Raw genomic sequence first — 19,155 nt, forward strand, 5'->3', positions numbered from 1 at the left:
CTGTGACATTGGTGTTATTACCCAAGAGGATTATCGGTGACAACAATGAATGATAAGCAGTGTAACTGTTGTTTCTTGATGAGAGAAGATGCAATAGAGAAGAAAAGTTACTTAAGTGGTGTCTGCTGCAAAGGTGAGAAGCTGATTCCCATTCAACAGTTCCAGCTGTTCCCCTCTTGAACTCTGAAATGCGGGAGACTTTGGATCCTTGGGTGGTGTGACAGGAGAAGGCCTGCTGAGGGCCCCTTTTGCCTCTGGAAGTCCCCATGGAGGCAGTGGCAGTGTCAGCTGCTCTTCATTCACATGCAAAGTGTGTACTTTGGCCATTGCCTTTAACTCCCACCTGCTGATGTCAGAGGTGCTGGTGCTGACCCAGCTGTCACTGGGAAAGCACATGTCCCACAAAAAAAGAATTTGAACTCTTGGAGGAAACCATTAAAGCAGGAGCTCCTCTCTCTAAATATTTTAAGCAGGAGAAATGTTCTGTATGTGATCATAGCAAAGGGTAAAGGATGGTAAAGCTGGATTATGCTGCACATCTGGGAGTTTGTTCCTGTCATGAGCATTTCATGGCTCCTCTCCCTGTTCTGTGAATCAGGAATCTGTAATCTTTTATAATAGTATACTGTCAGGACAAACTGCTGAGCAAGCTACATTGTCCTCAGCCTTGGGTGAATCTGTTTTTCTCTATGCCATTCATCTAGTCTGAAATGACAGCAAATTCCAAACAAAAGGCATTCAGGAATTACCCTAATTAAGTTCTGAGGCCACTCTCTTCATACTGTGCATGTCAAAACATGCCTTTTGCCTTTTGGGATTGAACAGGCTTGAATGCAGCTAGCCAGTTTTTGGAAAAGCTACTGTCTCTGTTTTTCCAAGTTGAGAAGAATAAAGCCAAGGAAGCCGTTTGCTTTTTCTTGATGGGCTTGCTTATAAACACAAGTACATAGCTTCAGGTGTATTGTGATGATTGTCCTGATGAAACATTGATAATGTGTAATAACTCAGAAGAAGGAAGGCATGAAACTCCTTAGTCTGTAAAAGCTATTATTTGGCAAGGCTGCCAGGCTGAAGTGTCAGGCTAGTATTCATTATTAACTCTTTACAACTTTTAATATTGCAATAAAGCCACCCAACTTTATTGAGGAAAAAATGAATTTAATAACTAGGTCTGGTCTAATATCTGGAGTAGCCCTGACAGCATTGCTTTTGGTGGCTGCTTCAGTGATAATAAAGCAGGCTACTGAGCATCAAAGCTCTCCTCTGTCTTGCAAAGTCCAGCCAGCATCCAGAAATCTTCTCTTCAAAGGACACATCCCTGTGGTACTAAAATCACTGGTGCTCCATTTACCTGCAGATTGCTCAGGTCACCATCTAATCCCTCGGGTTTTACCTTCTGAAGAGTAAAGAGGGGAGAACTCAATTTGCATGCGGGGCAGAGGTCAGTGACCTAACCTTTTAATTCTGGAGGGATCCTTGGTGACCATTAAAAGAATGAAGAGAACCTTGTTCTGCCCAAGACACTCAGAAGTCTATACTGGCTGCTGTCTTCCCATTTTTACAGGTAGATCAAGAACTGCAAATGAGTGAAATCGCAGCATACGCCACAGTTGCAAAGGATCTTCATTCCCCTCAGCCCTGCCAGTAGTCAGTCCCATGCACTTTCGTGCTATCCCTCCTCTTCACACATCCTTCCCCTGCTTTTTCCTGGGCCCATCTGGTGAGGGGCTGCATGCTTGGATCTTTTGGCTGTTCCAGCTGTATTTTCTGACTCTAAAAGGAAAGAGTGGGCTCTGCAGTGTTCTGGGTTTGAACTGAAAATATTTTCATTACCATTTAAAATCTCTTACTATAGTGTAATGAGAGTAATATGCTACACACATGGAGCTGTTCTGAAGCTGTCATTGATAGCAACACAGGTACTGCAAAGTGTTTGATACACAGCATGCATTTAAAATTGCTGTTGGGACTTCAGCTTTATCAAGTTAAAGTTCTTCACCTCTGTATAACCATCGGATTTCTTAGAAAGGTCCTGATCATTGTCAGTATATGTGTAAGTAATCAGTCTACGTACACCCAGGCGACCAGCTCATTAAGGCCCTTATTGTGGCTGCAATTAGCTGTATGAGTAGATACTGTCATCTCTTCTGGCATTTGGCTTGAAGATCAACAAAGACACATCAAAGTCATCATCAGGGCAGTGAACAGTAACGAGATGTTCGAATCATAGGAAGTACAGCCTCCTACAGACTCATCAAGCAGGATAACTCTGTATGACGCATACAGAGTTTATAGTAGTGCACATTATAAGCAAATATCCTCACAAGGTCTGTAAGGCCAGCAGAATGCTTTATGAAATTGACAGACTGGATGAATGACAAGGAAACTACCCTTTCCCCAAAATCCTTTTATGTGTGTGTGGTGGGGGCAAATGGTTGCAGTATGTTTCCGACCAAACTGCGCTGCTCAGTTTGAAGTTACCGGGTACCAACTACCAGATCTTGGGGAACATAAACACCTTTATAGCAGAGTGCAAGCAAGAGTAGTGACTAATTGTCACCATATTGCCACCCTGCATCCAGCAAAATAACAATTCTCTGGATGTGTGAAGCTAAGACCTGAGACTCTTACATTCTTGTCATTTCTGCATAGGGAGTACTGCTGGCAGTGAGCACAGAGAGGACAGGTTCTTCCTTGGCTTCTGAAGGACAGGAGGATGTGGAACTTGGCATGCACCTAGCAAAGTTTTAAATCTTTCAGCTTTGGCTGCTCTGAGTCAGGTCTTTTGTTGCAAGGAAGAGAAGGGATGTGGGATTTATTTAGTAAGCAAGGCAGGAAGCTCTTAGGGTACTTTGTGTTTTAACAGTAAAGGTGATTTGTGGTTTCTTCATTGTTACAAACAGAAAATGTTATTAAATAAAAACATTGCTTGGGTGATGCACAGGTAATAAATGCAGCCATTTAGGATAAAGGTAACAACATATATTGGTGCTCATGAGATGCCAACTTCTGGTCGTTTTGGTGCCATTAAAAATCAACACTATCCTGTGACTGATTTCTCTCCTCTGATTGTACAGAGTTTTAGCATTTCTGTTTCAGGGATTTTTATGTCCTTTGGCATTTAGTCAACACCATCAGACAATCTAAATAAGCAGCATTCCATGAATCCTCAGTATTTTACCAAAAAGAACTGTGTGGAAAAGCCTGCGTTTAATTTCTTTTAATCAATGTCCTGATCTGAATTGCCTGTTCCTGTGTAGCTGTGGACCATTATTTACTCCACAGTAAATCTTTTCTCTTTTCCTCTGACAAAACAACAGGTATTGCATTCCTGCTGCGGAGGAGAACAAACTTGATGATGTGGTACATACCCTGCTGCAAGCCAATGGCACTCCAGGGCTGGAAATGCTTGAAAGTAATGTAATGGTAGGTTAACACTGGGAGAAATATTCCCATTTGAGAACCCAATGCTAATTAGGATGCTGGTTGCTCAGGGGTTTATTTTGGTTTTGTCTTACACTAAAATGATGCAGAGGCTGCTGTTAAAATCTGGCTACTTCCTAATTGCAGTGTTTACCCACATGGCATTTTTCTACCAAGGCTCACATGTTATAATATTGAAATAAAAATAAATGTGACAGTGCAATAAATACCCATTTCTAATACTGACCACAATGTATTTAACCTCACAAAACGAGTGTTTTGTAATCAGTTAATCTGCCATGACTGACATTTTATGAAGCCACCATAGATATAAGAAGCCTAATACTTAGAAGGATTTCTGAGTAGTTTTGGCTCCCTTGTTTATTTTGTGGATAACAATTTATATTTAGTGCATGTAAATACAAATTTGGGAGCCCATAACAAAGACCCTCCTTCAGCTATTCATATTAGCATGTTAACAGAAGTGAAGTAGCAAGGATGATACAGTAACAAGTCTGAAAAGATCTACATGGAAAATGGTCTGCATTACTTTCTGTAGTAGTAATCGGTAGTATTGTTTTGAGACTCTGTGTTTGAGATTGTTTGGCAAGTGGAAGTTTAAACTGTTGATTTCAGAAGGGTCACTTCTGTAATTCTCACTCCGAACACTAAGCTTCAGCATGTGCAGAAGGGAAGAGAGAAAGTGAACAGAGCTGCGCTGTTAGCAGAGCAAACAAGTGGCATGTGGCAGTCAATACCCAGCAAGGGAGGGGGATGTCAGCGTAAAATAAAGTTCTGATTGATTTTTTATTTTCTTTTTTTTTATTGTTTTGCTTTTATGTGTTTCTAGATCTCTCCAGAAATCTTGTGTAAGGAGGGGATCAGGGTGCACCGTACTGTACAACAGAGCGGGCAGTTCGTTGTCTGTTTTCCAGGATCCTTTGTGTCCAAAGTGTGTTGTGGCTATAGTGTTTCTGAAACAGTGCACTTTGCTACCACCCAGTGGACAAGTATGGGGTTTAAAACAGCCAAGGTAAGTTGAGAAAAGGAGTTACAATGGATTCATGGCCCTGCCATCTAAACCGACATTTCAGGATTGATAGCGTTGTGAGACTTGTACAATTACGTCTAATTTTGTGGACTATTAAATAAAAAAAAATGAAAAAAGTTCTGCAAGGCATGAAAAAAATCGAGGAAGCTTTCCAAAAATCCCTTCAGAGCTAATGATAATATATTGTGTATATATATATTGTATTACGCTTACTAATTTTAAGTAATGTTTTGTAGAACCATTAGACTCTCAGGTGCAAATATCTGAATAACTGTGCTTAGTAGTTCTTATGATAGGCAGAGTCAATACTCACAGCTGTATTGCGTGTCTTTCTCTGTCCCTTCATTCAGGAAAAGCTGTTGATCAGGGCAATTTCAATTTTAATCAACTTGAAAATCCTTAGGTTCACAGACCCTAGGTTCACATCCGATACTAAGATGTAAATAAAAGCCCTTTCCCATTCCCTTTTCACACAAGTAACCGAGGCAGGTTGTCTGCCAAAACCAACAGGTGAACTGTCCAGTCATCATGATTTTGACTACATTTCTGTGGTCTTGGACAAAGAATATATGTCACTAATTGTGTTCCCAAACTCCTCAAATACACTATGGGTTACAGATGCTATTTTGGTAGTGTTTTCTAGCTAAACCAGTAGTAAATTATCATTTACAGCTTGAGAACAAGTGGTTAGTAAGTAATTAAATGTAATATGTCCACAGTTAGGGTTTGGATCTTTAGGGATAATGGGATTCTTCTTGCCCGATTATGCTAACTATTAACTTAGTTTGAAATAAAAGGTTATTTTATTACAGATTTATTGTGGGGGAAGATGGGAATTGTATATGTGTATAGATAAGGAATGAGAATTCTGAGCTAACCTTTTCTGTCTGAAGGTGCACAATTATATTAACTCCATATGCTATATTTATTGCTCTACTGAACACTTGTTTGACATTCTGGAAATGCCAGTCCTGTAAGAGACAGAAATCACTATGCAGCAATTAAAAAGCTCTTCTTGGTGCCTCAAATTCTGAAGAACAGTTTCTTTTGATTAACTTTTAAGAGCTTTGCACTGGGTAAACATAAGCTGATTGAAAATCCATCAGATTCCAATCTATGATAACCTACCCTGGACACTGAAGTCACAGTTCTCACAAACTTTAGGAGAACCACAGATACATGTTTGTATCAAAGTAACTGTAAACACACACTGCACTCTGCTTTTCCTTCTTTTATTTTCCTTCCCCTCCTTTCTTTCCTCAAACTATCCTATTTTTTTAACTCCCTTAAATTTTGGAAATTTTTCCTTGGTTCCTTCACTTTGGCAAGGCACAGGGCCATTTTCAGAGGTGGGCTGGGATTGTGCTTTTCAGAGGTTGAGACATTCTGTGTAATGAGCAAGATTCCCATTTTGGACTGTTAATGAACTCTGACAATTGTACCTTCCTGTCTGTCTGTTCTCAACAGCAATATTGGCAGTTTTCAGCTGTTTGATAAATTAACTTTGGTTTCATTCTTTGATATGGTGACCTGATTTTTTTTATAGTGACTCTCTTTATATTACTAAACAGTGTTGTTTCATTTCTGTATTGACTGCTCAGTCTCCTTTAATATATGGAAAAAATGAAGTTTTGCATCTGAAATGGCATTGATTTCAGCTTGTAAGGAGTACAGATAATTGTGGGAATAAAAGAATTAGTATAAAGCCTGTGTAAAGGACAGAGAGTTTTCACCTAAACCATATGTGGAACCAGGTTGCTGGCTTTTAAAAAACACCCTGAGAGCTCTTGAAATTTTAAACTTAGGATGAGGAAAAGGTTTACAGGTGTGGTGAAGAGTTTGTGTTTGGAATGGCAAAGGGGTAACTCCATGTCCTGAAATAAGGCTTTGGGCAAAGTTAGTACAATTCATTTAGGAAACAGGAAAACAGAGTATTGAACCAAATGAATGCACTCTGGTCTAGAGGGTTGGAAATAAGAAAGAACATCTGGTTTTAAAGCAGGGCTTTGGTCTACAGGGCCCACCAGAAACTTGGTGAAGAGACTCAGCTGGTACTGTACTAGGAGAGGAAGAAGTACACAGGAAAGATGGGAGTTAGTCATCCAGTTGGAGCAGCACTGCTGCAACCAAAAGAGAGATTACAGTAAAATAATCCAGGTTTAACTCTGTCACCGGTGACAGAATCCCTGTGCCCTGATCTTCCTGTTCTAAATAGGAAAGGCATGGTATTAGTTTAGCACTGTTCTCCTGACTGTCCAGCCAGTATGCTGGCAGAGGCTTTATATGTATCCCCCCAACAAGTTTTAGTTTGGTTGAGGAATGTGCCATTGTAATGTCACACAATGACCACTCCTTGGTTCCTGTCACAGAGCTGCCTTAGCAGACTGGGTTGCTTTTAGATGAAACCAAATGGTAAGAGGCACTCCAGAAGTGCCCTCCAAAAACCAGTGGCAGTGTGGCCACAGGACCAGGCTAGACTGCTTGGAAGCCATCAGCTTTACATACACACACAGTGGGTGTTTGGCTCCTCAGCATCAACTGTATCACTCTGCACATTCACTCCTGATTCACCATATTGGATGGTGTATAGCCTGTGTCATGGTAAAGGAGATGAGAAAAACTGTGAGGCCAGGATATACGATGATAATGGGAAATGCTGGTCTCTTCCCCCTAGCTAGGACAGTGGTTGTGTTGTGTGTAATGCCAGAACAGAAATGGCTTCTGGGAGCAGCTACTTAGGAAATCCATTCAAGGAGAAGAAACTCTCATCTCGCTTCTCAGCAGTGGTGGAGCCCAGCTCAAAATACCACTGCCAAATAGCTGCACTGTGATGGTGAGCAGAGATTAAGAACCCTGAAAGAGCAGTAAACCGTGAAATATCCACTGCTGTGGTGTTTCATTTCAAAAGACAGCCTTGCATAAAACTAAGGAAGCTTGTTAAATTGAGAATGCAGAAAGAAGGGTTAAGTGTTTGCGTGCAGCATAGAAATTGCTTAAAGATGCTGTGTTAGAGACTCACAACACATGCACATTGCTTAGTAAAAAAAAAAATGTTCAAAAGGCAAACCCCCACTAAACTTGGCATGCCTAACACCAGGGGAAAGAAGTCTGCTTGAAATGAGACCAAAAACCCCCTTTTGTATGCAGAAGGTTAAAATACAAGTAAAACATCCACTCTAGCAAGATGCACGTAAATACACACAAATGCAGAGCAAAAGGAGATTTCAGAGAACAACTCCTAAAGACCAAAAGAACAAATAAATGTAGAAAAGAACAAGACCAGGGTAATCAACATGGCTTTTGCAGTGAGGTCAAGGCCCCCAGGCCGCGAAGCTTTTGGAAGTATATATGGACAAAAGAGATCCAGTTGACAGTCTGTCAGCACTTCTGGAAGAGGTTCCTTGGGATGGGTTCTTAAAGAAATTAACCTGTCATGGGTTGAGAGGGAAAGTTCGTGCACCAGAAAACTTAACTGATTTAAAGAGAAACAGAGGATGGGAATAAATGGTACGTTTTTATCATGGAGGGAGGTCTCTTTCTGCATTCCTCAGGGATTTGTATTAAGGGTTTGAAATCACTCAGTTCATACTGACAGTAAGGTAGCTTTTAAGTTTACACAGAGAGGAACTGGTAACAGGCAAAACTGAGCAGAAGTGAACCCTCTCCTTTTGCCTGTTGTCTTTTTTCTCTGACATCTGCCTATTTTGCTAGTTGTTGTCTTTGATGTTTTAAAAGATGTAAAATATCAGTAGCCCTGTGCTTCAAGTAGGTGAGAAAGATAGGTATTACTGGATGGCTGAGAGTGCAAATAGTGTGTTAATGAGCTTAAGTGATCACATTACTCTTCTTCCTCTTCACAGGAAAGATTAGATTTTAGGGAGAGAATTTTGAGGTGTTTGTTGGTTCCTCCACTTTGGTGAACTGCAAACTAACCTGTGCCTGGGCATCCTTCTCTTTATTTTTCTCATTTTGGGGACATTTCTCCTGTCCTGATCTTGTCCACTGATGAAGTTTAATTTTATTCTTTGAAAAAAGGGTGTACCTGAAATGTGGTGACACTGGAGTAATTGCATTTTGCTGCTTTCTCTTTGTAGATGCAGACTTTGCCTATCTTTTATTCTGCATTAAATTTCACAGCAAAGCATATTAAGAAGAGATAGCAAAGAGACTGATTTCATATTTTCATATATGCCATCATGCACTGCAGATGCTTTTTTGCTTTCTACTGTTGACTTTGAATGAAAACAGAATGTTAGCTGTTAAGAGGCACTAGGGCATTCTTCAAGAAAGCAGTTGATTATGATGGCTGGTAGCATGCGTTTGGTTTAAGGTTTCAAGTTTTTTCTGTGGCATTGGTTCACCTAAAGCATGAGCAGAAAGTCTCCTTTCGTAGTCTTTTCATCAGGGCACCTTGCTTTCTACTGGAAGGATTTACTTCTGATTAGCATTTGTTTCAGTGTGTAGTTAGTGCTGGTTGTAAGTTGGAACATAAATACTTTGCTTAATTTGGACTATGGAAAGCTTTTACTTTTGGTGGTTTTGAAAGGCTCCTTTTGGCTACATTGAAGTCGTTCTTCGTAACTTTTATTTTCCAATATGCTGAAGAACTAATTTGGTGATTTCTGTCCCAGGAAATGAAGAGACGACGTATCGCCAAACCATTTTCGATGGAAAAGTTGCTTTATCAGATTGCAACAGCAGAAGCAAAAAAGGAAAACGGGCCGACTCTGAGTACGATATCATCACTTCTTGGAGAGCTCAGGTAACGAATTGGGGGCCTGTTGTACCTATTTTGTTTTAATTGACAGACTCTGGAGGTGGATGACGTAAGTAAGCCTTTCAGAATCATGTCTTGTACCTACTTAACCAAGGAAAAGCCCAGCAAACAAACTCCAAGACAGCCACACGTGGAAGAAGCAGTTTCCTTGGCTGTATCTGATGTGAGAGTGCCCGTGGTTAGGATGTCTTACTCTAAGAATTCCCTACTTCAGGCACCATCATGGAATTAAAGCTACAGTTTGCCTTGGGTTTTTGTTTTGTTGATTCTTGGTGCTGAGATTCAAGCTTTCCTGAAGCATAACGTGAACTGCATGGTGCCAGGTGGTTAAATACCTTTATTCAGTTTTTCAACCTCTTGGCATCAGTAGCCGCTGTCAATCCATGTCTGTCATGGGTTCTGCACCAGGAACTCTCGTCTTCAGCATCAAGATTATTACGCTGCAGTTGTAGAAGGTACTTTGCTTACAGAAAGTTGTCTTGATTTAAGCCATTGAGTAAGTGAGCAGCTTATTTATAGGCACTAATGCATCTCCTGTTCTCCCCAGTATTAAGGAAACATGTTTAGGGTTTCTCTTAAGATAGGTAAAAAAAGAAAATATAATGTTGCCTGGCTTCCTGTGTAATGATCTTCTCTTTTGTTCCCTACCATGTAGTTGCTACCTATCTTTCAAGTTTGTGACAACTGATACTCGAGATGTCAAGAAAGTTTTGATGAATGGAACCTACAAACTGTATTTAACTAACTAGCATGTTCATTTGGAAAATTTCCAGTGACATATTGAAGGGGAAAACAGCCCATGTGTTGTTTTAGTGTTCAGAAAGAAATACAAAGAGGTGTGCTGACTGCTTTACCTGCAGCTGGTTCCCCTGTGGGAATGAGCTCTTCCAAGTGCCTTTTTTTTTTTTATTACTTTTTTTTTTTCCTTGAAGAGGAAAAGACTGCAAATGCGAAAGGTGAAACAGAAATGTTGGTGCTTGCTGTTATACCGTCACATTGACCTCTATCAGAGTGGTTCTCAAACTTGTTCTCATGCTTAGGTTGGGATTCTGTGGAGGATATCGGTCCTTCCTGTGTCTGCTTATGGAAAACAAACCCCCCCCACAACAAAACCCATAAAAAAACCCAACGAAGTGGAACACTGTACCGTATTTTTTTCCCCTTTGCTTTGGTTTTGCTTGTTTGTTCTGTTTTTTGCTGCCTCCTCTCTTGATCTGCCTTGGTTGCTCAGTTTGCCCATGCCATTTGCTTAGCTTGGCTCTCCACCCATCTTCAGCTGTGTCTGGTGGTGAGCTTTTTTTATTCTCCCCTTGCATCTGCTCAGCTCACTCCACGCTTGCGGTCTTCCACTCAGCTCCAACCTGACCTGCTCTCCTAATGCTGTGTAGTTCAGCATAGGAAGTACTGTCCACCTTGCGGATGCCGTGGGTGAAGGGCTTAGCTGGAGGGCTTAGCTTTTATCCTTAATTGATATCTCCTGCTCTTTCCCCGGGTGTACAGCAAGATCTTCGTCTTTTGGCACAATCACTTGCCCTGCTCCCCCTTTCCTGCCTGAAGCTCCTCATGGCAGCAGGTCCTTGGTTCATCTCTGCCTCCTGATGAAGGTGGCTGTTACTCCCGACAGCAGCGGCTCTTCCTGCTCCAGGTGGCTTTTGGCAACTTCAGAGATGACAGTCATGTTAGCCACATCTCCTGACTCTTCACATGGCCCTGGGCAACCACCGACCTACAGGAAGTACTCGTCAGTCCCCAGTTCTCTGTGGAGCAGTTTGAGAACCACTGGCTCGATACAGTGGTCGCTGTTATAATCTGGAGATAGCTTTTGCAGTTAGGCAGCGTTTCTGTGGTGCTGTCTATCTCTCACCATGAGTAGGGAATGACGCCAACCTCCAACAACACTCAGGGCTTTGCTGTGTGGAGCTAAGGTTTCAATGATGATGGTGGTAAAAAGGTGGTTATACATGGCTTTGTGGTGGTGTGGGGTGATGCCTGCGTCTAATTGCATAAAACATTCACAGGGACACAGAGCTGAGGCAGCGGCGGCAGCTTTATGAAGCAGGTCTCCATTCTTCAGCGCGCTACGGCAGCCACGACAGCAATAGCACGGGGATGGATGGAAAGAAAAAGCCTCGAAAGTGGTTGCAGTTAGAAACGTCAGAGAGGAGATGTCAGATTTGTCAGCACCTGTGCTATCTTTCCATGGTGAGTTAAGTCCTTTGCCACCTCTGTGGTACTGCCTCCCCTGGTAGGGCACTGTAATGGACTATAAGCATTTGAAAGACAAGAGATGACTACTGAGTCATCTCCTGCACTCCACACAAGATGCAGAGATGCTGATTTGGTTTGTCTCAGAACATTTAGTGCCTCAGGCAGCAGTGACAGAAGACAACAGTTAGTGTCAGCTAGCTTCCCTCCCCCTGTAAGGAAGGGGTAAACTAGTCACTCAGCTGCGTGGCTGCATTGCACTAGGAGAGGTAACAAAGATACCTGCTGGTTGCCAGTAGGTTGTAAGTCATGGCAGAATGGTTCCCAGGATGAGCTAGCAACTCAAAGCTGTGCCCTGAGTCTTAGGCATGCAGCTACAGCCTGTGCTGCGACAATTTCCCTGCAAGACAAATTGCAGGGTAGATGTATTCTGTCTATCAAGCTACGATGCTGTTTGCCAACCTGTCTGTTCAGAAACAGGATTCATGCCCATAAACTTTCTCTCTTTTTACAAGTAATTGCCTACTGGCTTTTGAAGGTGTGCTAACCACCGTGGTGACACTTCCAGGTTTTTAGCTCTATGCAGAACACCTAGAAATACAGCAATTTAATTAAAAATATCAAAAAACTCCTCCCACAACCTCATGTACCACTGTAAATACAGTACAGTGTGTGCAAGTCCATATTCTGGAAATACTGCAATTAGTCTGACATCCTTTGGGGATTTTTTGGTTACATATGTCAGGTTTTTTTGATGGAAGGACAATGTAACTTTTTAAATGGTTAGCTGTAGCTGTTTCCCCCCCCCCAAGATAGAATACACTCTGTTTATACATGTCTTTCGATGGCTGTTTAAGCAGTATTAATTTGAAGTCACTTTAAAATGACTCTATTTAAAAACAACCCCAACCAAATCCTCTTAATTCTGGCCTGTTTGCTCTGGAGTAAGTGTAATCAAGGAAAGGATTTTTCCTCGTCACGCTTTGAAAACAGTAGTAAAGGACAAAAAAATCAACTTGGTTGTCAAATTCCAACTGGAATGTGTAGGCTTGGCTGGTAGCCAGCTGAGCAAATGTGACCTCTGCTGAATGAGACAGTAGCTGAGGAATCCTGTGGCTAAGCTGCTGATTTTATCCTTATTCAAGACAGCACTTAAAGTAATCTGAAACGGTTGCTTTCAGGAAATCTTTAGGCTATGTGTTAGATACTTATGCATGTATCACTATTTGGATTGGGCTTGCATTACTATTGGTGCTTTTTTTTTATAAATCATATGTATTTGCCAACATTAGCACTCAAAAAAGGGATATGTGCTTTCTTCTTACACATTCTGAATTGTTTCACAATGTGTAATACTTTTTGTTTATGCCTCTAACTAACTTGTAGTAAAATACAGGTTTAATAGCTCAGACAATAATTCGATACTGTGTGCATAACATGGCTACAATTTGGGGCTTATTGCACTTCTCCCCCATACTCCTGCATTTTTATATAGGTCGTACAGGAGAACGAAAATGTTGTCTTCTGCCTGGAGTGTGCCCTGCGGCATGTGGAAAAACAGAAGTCTTGTCGGGGACTGAAAATGATGTACCGTTATGATGAGGTCTGTATGATGTAGCTTTGTGATGCTGCTGAGCTTTGACACTGAAAATTTGGGAGTAGACTTAACTCTTTGTCCTACTGAGACCTTAAGAGATTGTGCTGGGGTCTTTTGGATGTGGGAAGAAAGTATTGTATTATGATCTAAGTGACAGAAATAGAGGGAAACATGATTACAAAGATGAAACCTGAGGCGTAAATGGCAGGGGTAGGTGTTACAGGACAGAGAAGGCATTTAGTGCTTTGGGATGCTGTAGAACATGAAGCTGTGCTTTGCCTGGTTAATTTCTTGTAACTTCTGTACTTCTGGATAACTTCTCTGTGGATAACTCCAGTCCAGTTTGAACCTTCTCTAAGGCAAACTTGTAGAATACTTGTAGACAAGAGGTCCAGTAATGGCTTCAAGCAGATGTGATGGTGAACGCTCACAGAGCTCAGGCTGATGATTTAGGATAGTGTCTGGGTTCTGGACTAATGCTCCATCACAGTACAGTCAAATGATGGATGCCTCTTCATCTGGCTAATTAGCTCCATGTCTCCAATGTGTAAGGGAATGGGTGCGGAATCAAGAGTGGGCCAGCATTTCACTGTTACTTTGAATGGTCGATAATGAAGCAGTAAGAGAAATTACAAAATTGGCTCTTGGAGATCAGTGCTGGTGCAAGCAGCTTTTTGAGATGGGCCTCTCTGGGTGGTAATGATTATTTTTTCCAGATGTAAAAAACTGTCAAAGTTTCTACATTTCTGAAAGCCATTTGACTGCTGCATGCCTGGCTACTGGTACAGAATTGGTTTTGAGGGCTGTGAATGAGGAGAAAGATCACCTGCATGTCAGGTCTAACTGTTAGAAAGATTTCACTAAGGAGCTGCTTCAACTTTGCACAAAAGCAAATTCTCAACATTCTTACTAGGGTGGGCCAGCCAGTTAGAAAAATCTCTCCCCTACCCTGAACTTCATCAAATCCCTGAATGCAGTGGAGGTAGGAGTGGCACTGCAGTCAAATTTTGATGTGCAGGTCAAGGTGTCCTGATCCCTTCTGATCATAATGCCATGTGGCTATTGCCCCTTTTCTGCATGGCAGCAAAACAGCTTTCTCTTTGCATGGGCTCAGAGCACCTGCACGCCCAGAGATCCTGAACAGCCTTAAACAAAAGTAGCATCCTGTAACCAATGCCAACAGTGTCACAAGGAAAAGGTGGGATCTTTTCCTTAAATTTTCAAGAAATATTTAATAAGTAGTACATTATAAGCAGTGCTACTGTGGATTTATAATTATAGCATTTGTAGCTTTGTTCAGCAGTGGGTTTTAAGTTGTATCTGAAGAACATTTCTGACCTCAGTGTAGTAACGATGAAGCCCAGCTTCTTTACTCTTGCTCAAGAGGTTTCTAGTTCTGCTCATCACTGTCTTCACATTTGGAGGGGGGGAGCTTCAACAAGGGCAGTATCTGGACTACTGCGCAGTACTTTTCCTGAAATTCCTGGTCATGAACGTAGTATATGAGCCAAGGTTTTTTCCCCATTAGGTGCTTTCAGTCAAAAAGGCAGCACTGCACCACTGTCCATCAGAAGCGACTGGAGAAAGAGCAGATGCTAATTTGTGTTTTCTTTTTCTCTCTCCCTGAACAGGAACAAATAATCAGTCTAGTCAATCAAATCTGTGGAAAAGTATCTGGTAAAAACGGCAGCATTGAGAACTGTATCAGCAAGCCTACACCAAAAAGAGGACCCCGTAAGAGAGCGACAGTTGACGTGCCATCATCTAGGCTTTCATCCTCCAGTTCATCCAAAAGTGCTTCAAGTTAATCCTGAAGATGCCAACACTCTCATTTTGTCAATTTATATATATTTTTTGTAATTATTATACCATAGTTTGGAGTACTTGCTGTAGAATACAAGCTGTCTTTGCACTAGCTCTAAAGAAGATTTTCTTCTGGTTTTAGAGAACTAATTTTGTTTTAGCATTAAACTGTTGAATTTTTTTTTGTACTTAGACTAGGTAGATACAGCAGTCTGATTTTTTTGAACTGCCGTATGTTCACTGTTTTAAAAGTGGCAAGGGGCTGATAAAATATTAATTTGTATTGTCCCTATGGCTGAAAAAAGAAAAAGCCTTTTTTTTTGGTAACTGTGAAGAAAGGCTTTTAACCCATTTTTGGAATAGGTTGAAGTTGGATGTGTTTTATAATTTGTTCTCCGGTCATGTGAGCAGATTTTTCTAGAGAGAAAAGGGATAGGAGACAAAAACTTGAACGAAATTGCTTTACTTTGGCTGTCTTTTATTCTGTCACAGCAAGATAGGTTTTGTAATTTTTTAAATTGGAGAATACACACTTTCTTTGGGAGGTTTTGGCAGCTGAAGATGGACTTTGTTTCCTAACTTGTAGGCAAAAGGAGGAGATTTGGAGTATGTTCTCTTTTACCAGCACATCACTATGCATCTGTTTTGAGGGGGGAAAATAAAAAATAAAGAAAAAAAGAAAAAAAAAAAGGAGGAAAAAAGACTGCCTGCCTTGAGGAGTCACGTGAGGGAAAACTGTGCCTGATTTCATTAGGAAATCCATTCTGTTATTTTTTGGTGCTGTTGGCTACTTTATCAAAAACCCTTCAATAGCATCCTTTGAAAAAAAAGAAAAAAAAGAAAAAAAGTGATTGAAGCCATAAGTGCTTCTTTTGTCATAGACGTGCAATCTTTCTAACATTCCATTTCCATTCCACTGCTGTTCTTCACGCCTTTACACAGTCAAGCATTAATTTTTGTTCTGAATTTGTTTCATTATATGATCACATTTAGAGCCACTAGCAGGTCTGCATCTTTCTTTTGAATGTGAAAATGCATTTGCTTTCATCTTGTCTATTTTTTCTCTTCATGTTGTAACAAAAAGAAAAAAAAAAAAAATCACACCTTTTGTACATATGCCTGTAAATTTTTTTAAATACTTGAGCCTTTTCTTGGGGTGGGGAGGGGGGATGGTGAAGAGACAAGATGAAGAAAAGCCTTACGTTTCACTTTCTTCATCGGTTGGATTGGATGCTTACAGGGTTTTTCTTGTAACATTTATAAGTGCTGCTTACATCACTGAACAACAACAAAAAATAATAATGGAGTAGCTGTTGCCCTTTTCTGGTTGTGTGTACAGTATGTGTGGAATAAAAAAGGGAAAATGTTTTCACAAACTGTTTTGTTTCGTAATTGAATTCAACAATACCGTAGCTACCCATATTGCACTGAGCTTGCCAGTGGTGACTGTCAGGAAAGTCCTATAATACAATTTGTTGGTTGTTGTTGCAGAAGACTGAACTGTTTTGGAATATTTAACAATAACATAAACAGAGTCAAGTGTTTTCAAATGTGGTTGTCTGGTTTTTATGGCCTTGCTGTGTACTTTTCCCTCTTGACAGTAAACTTCTGACTATGGCTTACAGTTTGACATTTAATTTATTAGCGCTGCTCTGCTCTCTTTCCTTGTAAGGAAAGACTTCATGTTGTTTATTGCCAGTTTTTTGTTTACTTTCCAGGTTTGTACTACAAGGTTTAATAAAAAAAAACAAAACTTTTTTGGACATTTTGTCTGTCTTCTGGAAAGCGAGTGAGTAAAGGAAGCTCCTTCAAGAAAAACTGCCTTCAGCAGACGCCTTGTTAAACAGAAAATAACTAACTGCAGGTAGCGAGTGTCTAGCTTGAATTTCCTAGAGAGGGCTCAGGAAACACTCTGTCAGGTAACAGGAAGCAGAGTGAATCCTTCAGGGAACTGGCCACTTTCCAGCTAGGGAGCAGCAGAACATGCATCAGTCCTTTGTCAGGGCAGGTCTTTGCCAAGAGATCTACACCGCAGCTCATCTTTTTACTTACGCTGTTCCTGATTACATTCCTTCCCTCTGTGCATGAAGAGCAGAGCCAGGAGCCTTCTCAAAGGAGAGCAGATCCCTGCAAACAGAGCATGAGACTTGACAAGCAACAGGCGTTAGACATGCTCAGACCTCAAGTTTCAAGACAGAAAATGACTGCAGAAAAAAAAAGAGGCAGCAAGATGATGACAACTACAGGTCCTATGGTTTACAAAATGCAAGCATTTAAGTTATAGTTCATTCAGGGTTGCTGGCTTGCATCAGTGTAGTCAAAAAGATGTTATCATGGAAAAGTAAATTACACTGGTGCTCCTTTGTAAGTGACTTGGGTTTTTTTCTGAATTAGTCTCCTCTGTTCACTGTCATGGACAAAATATTTGGGTAATCAAGTAAAAGACATGGTTGAGATAGAAATACTTTATTTTATCTTGAAAGAGGAGTAAGTTCATACAATGCTAAGAACTCTGCTCCACGAGGAGTGTAACATTTCAATATGCATCTCTCCTCTTTCTCAGTTTCTTTTTTTTCCTTAACACCTATGATAACTAAGTTGGTCCTGAATAAGAAGTGTGAGAAAGTAAACACTGCTGCACTAGTAGACAAAGGCAGTAGGCAGTCAGTAGGTAGTAAAGAGTAGAAAATAACTTTTCATTCTGGTTTGGATCCTAAATCTTCAGTTGCAGCAGCTGACAACATGCAAGGAACAATTCAGGTTCAGTATTACACATCAAGTCTAAGTACTTCCAATCAGCCATTAACGGTTAGTGGTCAAAGTATCTTGCATCTTCCCTCTTTAATTCTCTTATACATAGTATATACAACAGGTTTACTGCTCCCCTGAGCCCCAAGACTATGGTTAAAGTGTGTGTGCTTTAGGCTTGTTTTTTAAAACCAACCTCCACATGACTGGCAATGCTGTAAAAAGGCAGTATCACTAAGTAAAAAGATCTGGCTGTTAACGTTTGGTTAGCAAACTGCTACACAGGCAAGCTCTTCATTCACTTGTTCATTCATTCAGAAGTCATTCTTAAAGGATATGGGTTTAAGATTCAAACAGTCTGAGAGTCACTTTCGTCACTAACATCTGAAGCACCCTTTCTTTCAGTTACAGCAGCAAGAGCAGTGTCCACTTGAACTTCCTCTTCATCAGACTGAACAACTGGCGACTCCCCTTCGCTTGCGTCTTGGCTGGCAGAATCGGTGCAGGTTGATGACAGGGAAGATGACAGTTTCTGGCGTAATTCAGACTGGCTCGGAACCTGGAGACTTATCTCATTGATGTAGGTGTTGGATTCGGGCCCTTAGAGATGGGAAAACAACAACAATCAAACTTTAGCACAGCAAGTGAACAGACAAGTCAGTAAATTAACTGAGCTCAACCGTGGTTAATGAGTTGCACAGAGGCTGTTTTGCTGCTTTTGCAAAACACCATTAGAAGACCTTCCCCAAACACAAAGTTGCCCTTTGGCTTTTCTGAAGCTGATCTCAAATACAAACCGCAGGCTGGCTTTAATCTGTTTCTGATGGAGTGTCCCATTTTGCTCATTCTAGAATTTCTAACTCTTGAGAACAAATAAAGTAAGACTGCAGGAATATTAAGTCCTGACTGTTCAAAGAGACGTAGCTGATGTCCAGCCTGCCTATTAGGCAAGACCCAAATAATCCTCCTAACTCCGACTTTGATAAAGTCCTATAATAAAATTTGTTGGGCTTCAGCATGTGCTGAGAATCATCACCAATCAGAGAATCCTCCAGACAAACTCTGTCCAACAGAAGTACACAAATAAACCTGGGTGGAAAACAAACAAACTAGGAGATAGGCAATAATAATCTCCAGTTTTGACTGAAAGCGAAGAGGTGGAAGCAAAACCACTTCTTGCTCACAGCATAAAAGCATTCCTGCTGGTAAAGCTGTATCGTAGCTCAAGTGCACACGAATGGGATTTTGAGGCTATGCTTCCTCCACATCCTCTGCAAAAAAAGACTTCTAAGCAAGTTCAGTGCAATGGTGTTTGCTTGCAGTTTGGGAGTTCAGATTTCAACATTATCTTAGATCTTCTATTCTGGACACTTCCTGGCAGGAAATGAAATAAGTTAAAATGAGGAAACATAAATATTCCTTCTATGTGACAGGCCAAATAAAGTCCTGTTTGACTTCTCTACTATGCCTAGTAAGTGTTCCTCCACAGTCAGGGCACCCAGCTTCAGCACTGTATAACCTGGGTGAGAAAAGCCTCTTAAGAATCCTGTG

General features: G+C 40.9%; 2 protein-coding genes across 7 annotated transcripts in view; one reads left to right on the plus strand and one right to left on the minus strand.

Annotated features, from left to right (window-relative positions):
• The window catches only part of JARID2 (jumonji and AT-rich interaction domain containing 2), a 218,544-nt gene extending 202,998 nt beyond the window's left edge, over positions 1–15,546 (plus strand). For all 6 annotated transcript variants that reach the window (XM_080609914.1, XM_080609911.1, XM_080609912.1 and 3 more), the window contains 6 exons: positions 3,321–3,426; positions 4,274–4,456; positions 9,106–9,236; positions 11,270–11,453; positions 12,952–13,059; positions 14,685–15,546. In XM_080609914.1, coding sequence (XP_080466040.1) covers positions 3,321–3,426; positions 4,274–4,456; positions 9,106–9,236; positions 11,270–11,453; positions 12,952–13,059; positions 14,685–14,861 — 889 coding nt within the window. In that variant the 3' untranslated portion in view covers positions 14,862–15,546. The remainder of the gene's footprint in view (positions 1–3,320; positions 3,427–4,273; positions 4,457–9,105; positions 9,237–11,269; positions 11,454–12,951; positions 13,060–14,684) is intronic.
• Positions 15,547–15,700: 154 nt separating this feature from the next.
• Positions 15,701–19,155, minus strand: part of DTNBP1 (dystrobrevin binding protein 1) — a 71,790-nt gene continuing 68,335 nt past the window's right edge. Inside the window, exon 10 of the mRNA XM_080609916.1 lies at positions 15,701–18,204. Coding sequence (XP_080466042.1) covers positions 17,954–18,204 — 251 coding nt within the window. The 3' untranslated portion in view covers positions 15,701–17,953. The remainder of the gene's footprint in view (positions 18,205–19,155) is intronic.

This window comes from Psittacula echo, assembly GCF_963264785.1.
Source record: "Psittacula echo genome assembly, chromosome: 2".
NCBI classification, from domain to species: domain Eukaryota; kingdom Metazoa; phylum Chordata; class Aves; order Psittaciformes; family Psittacidae; genus Psittacula; species Psittacula echo.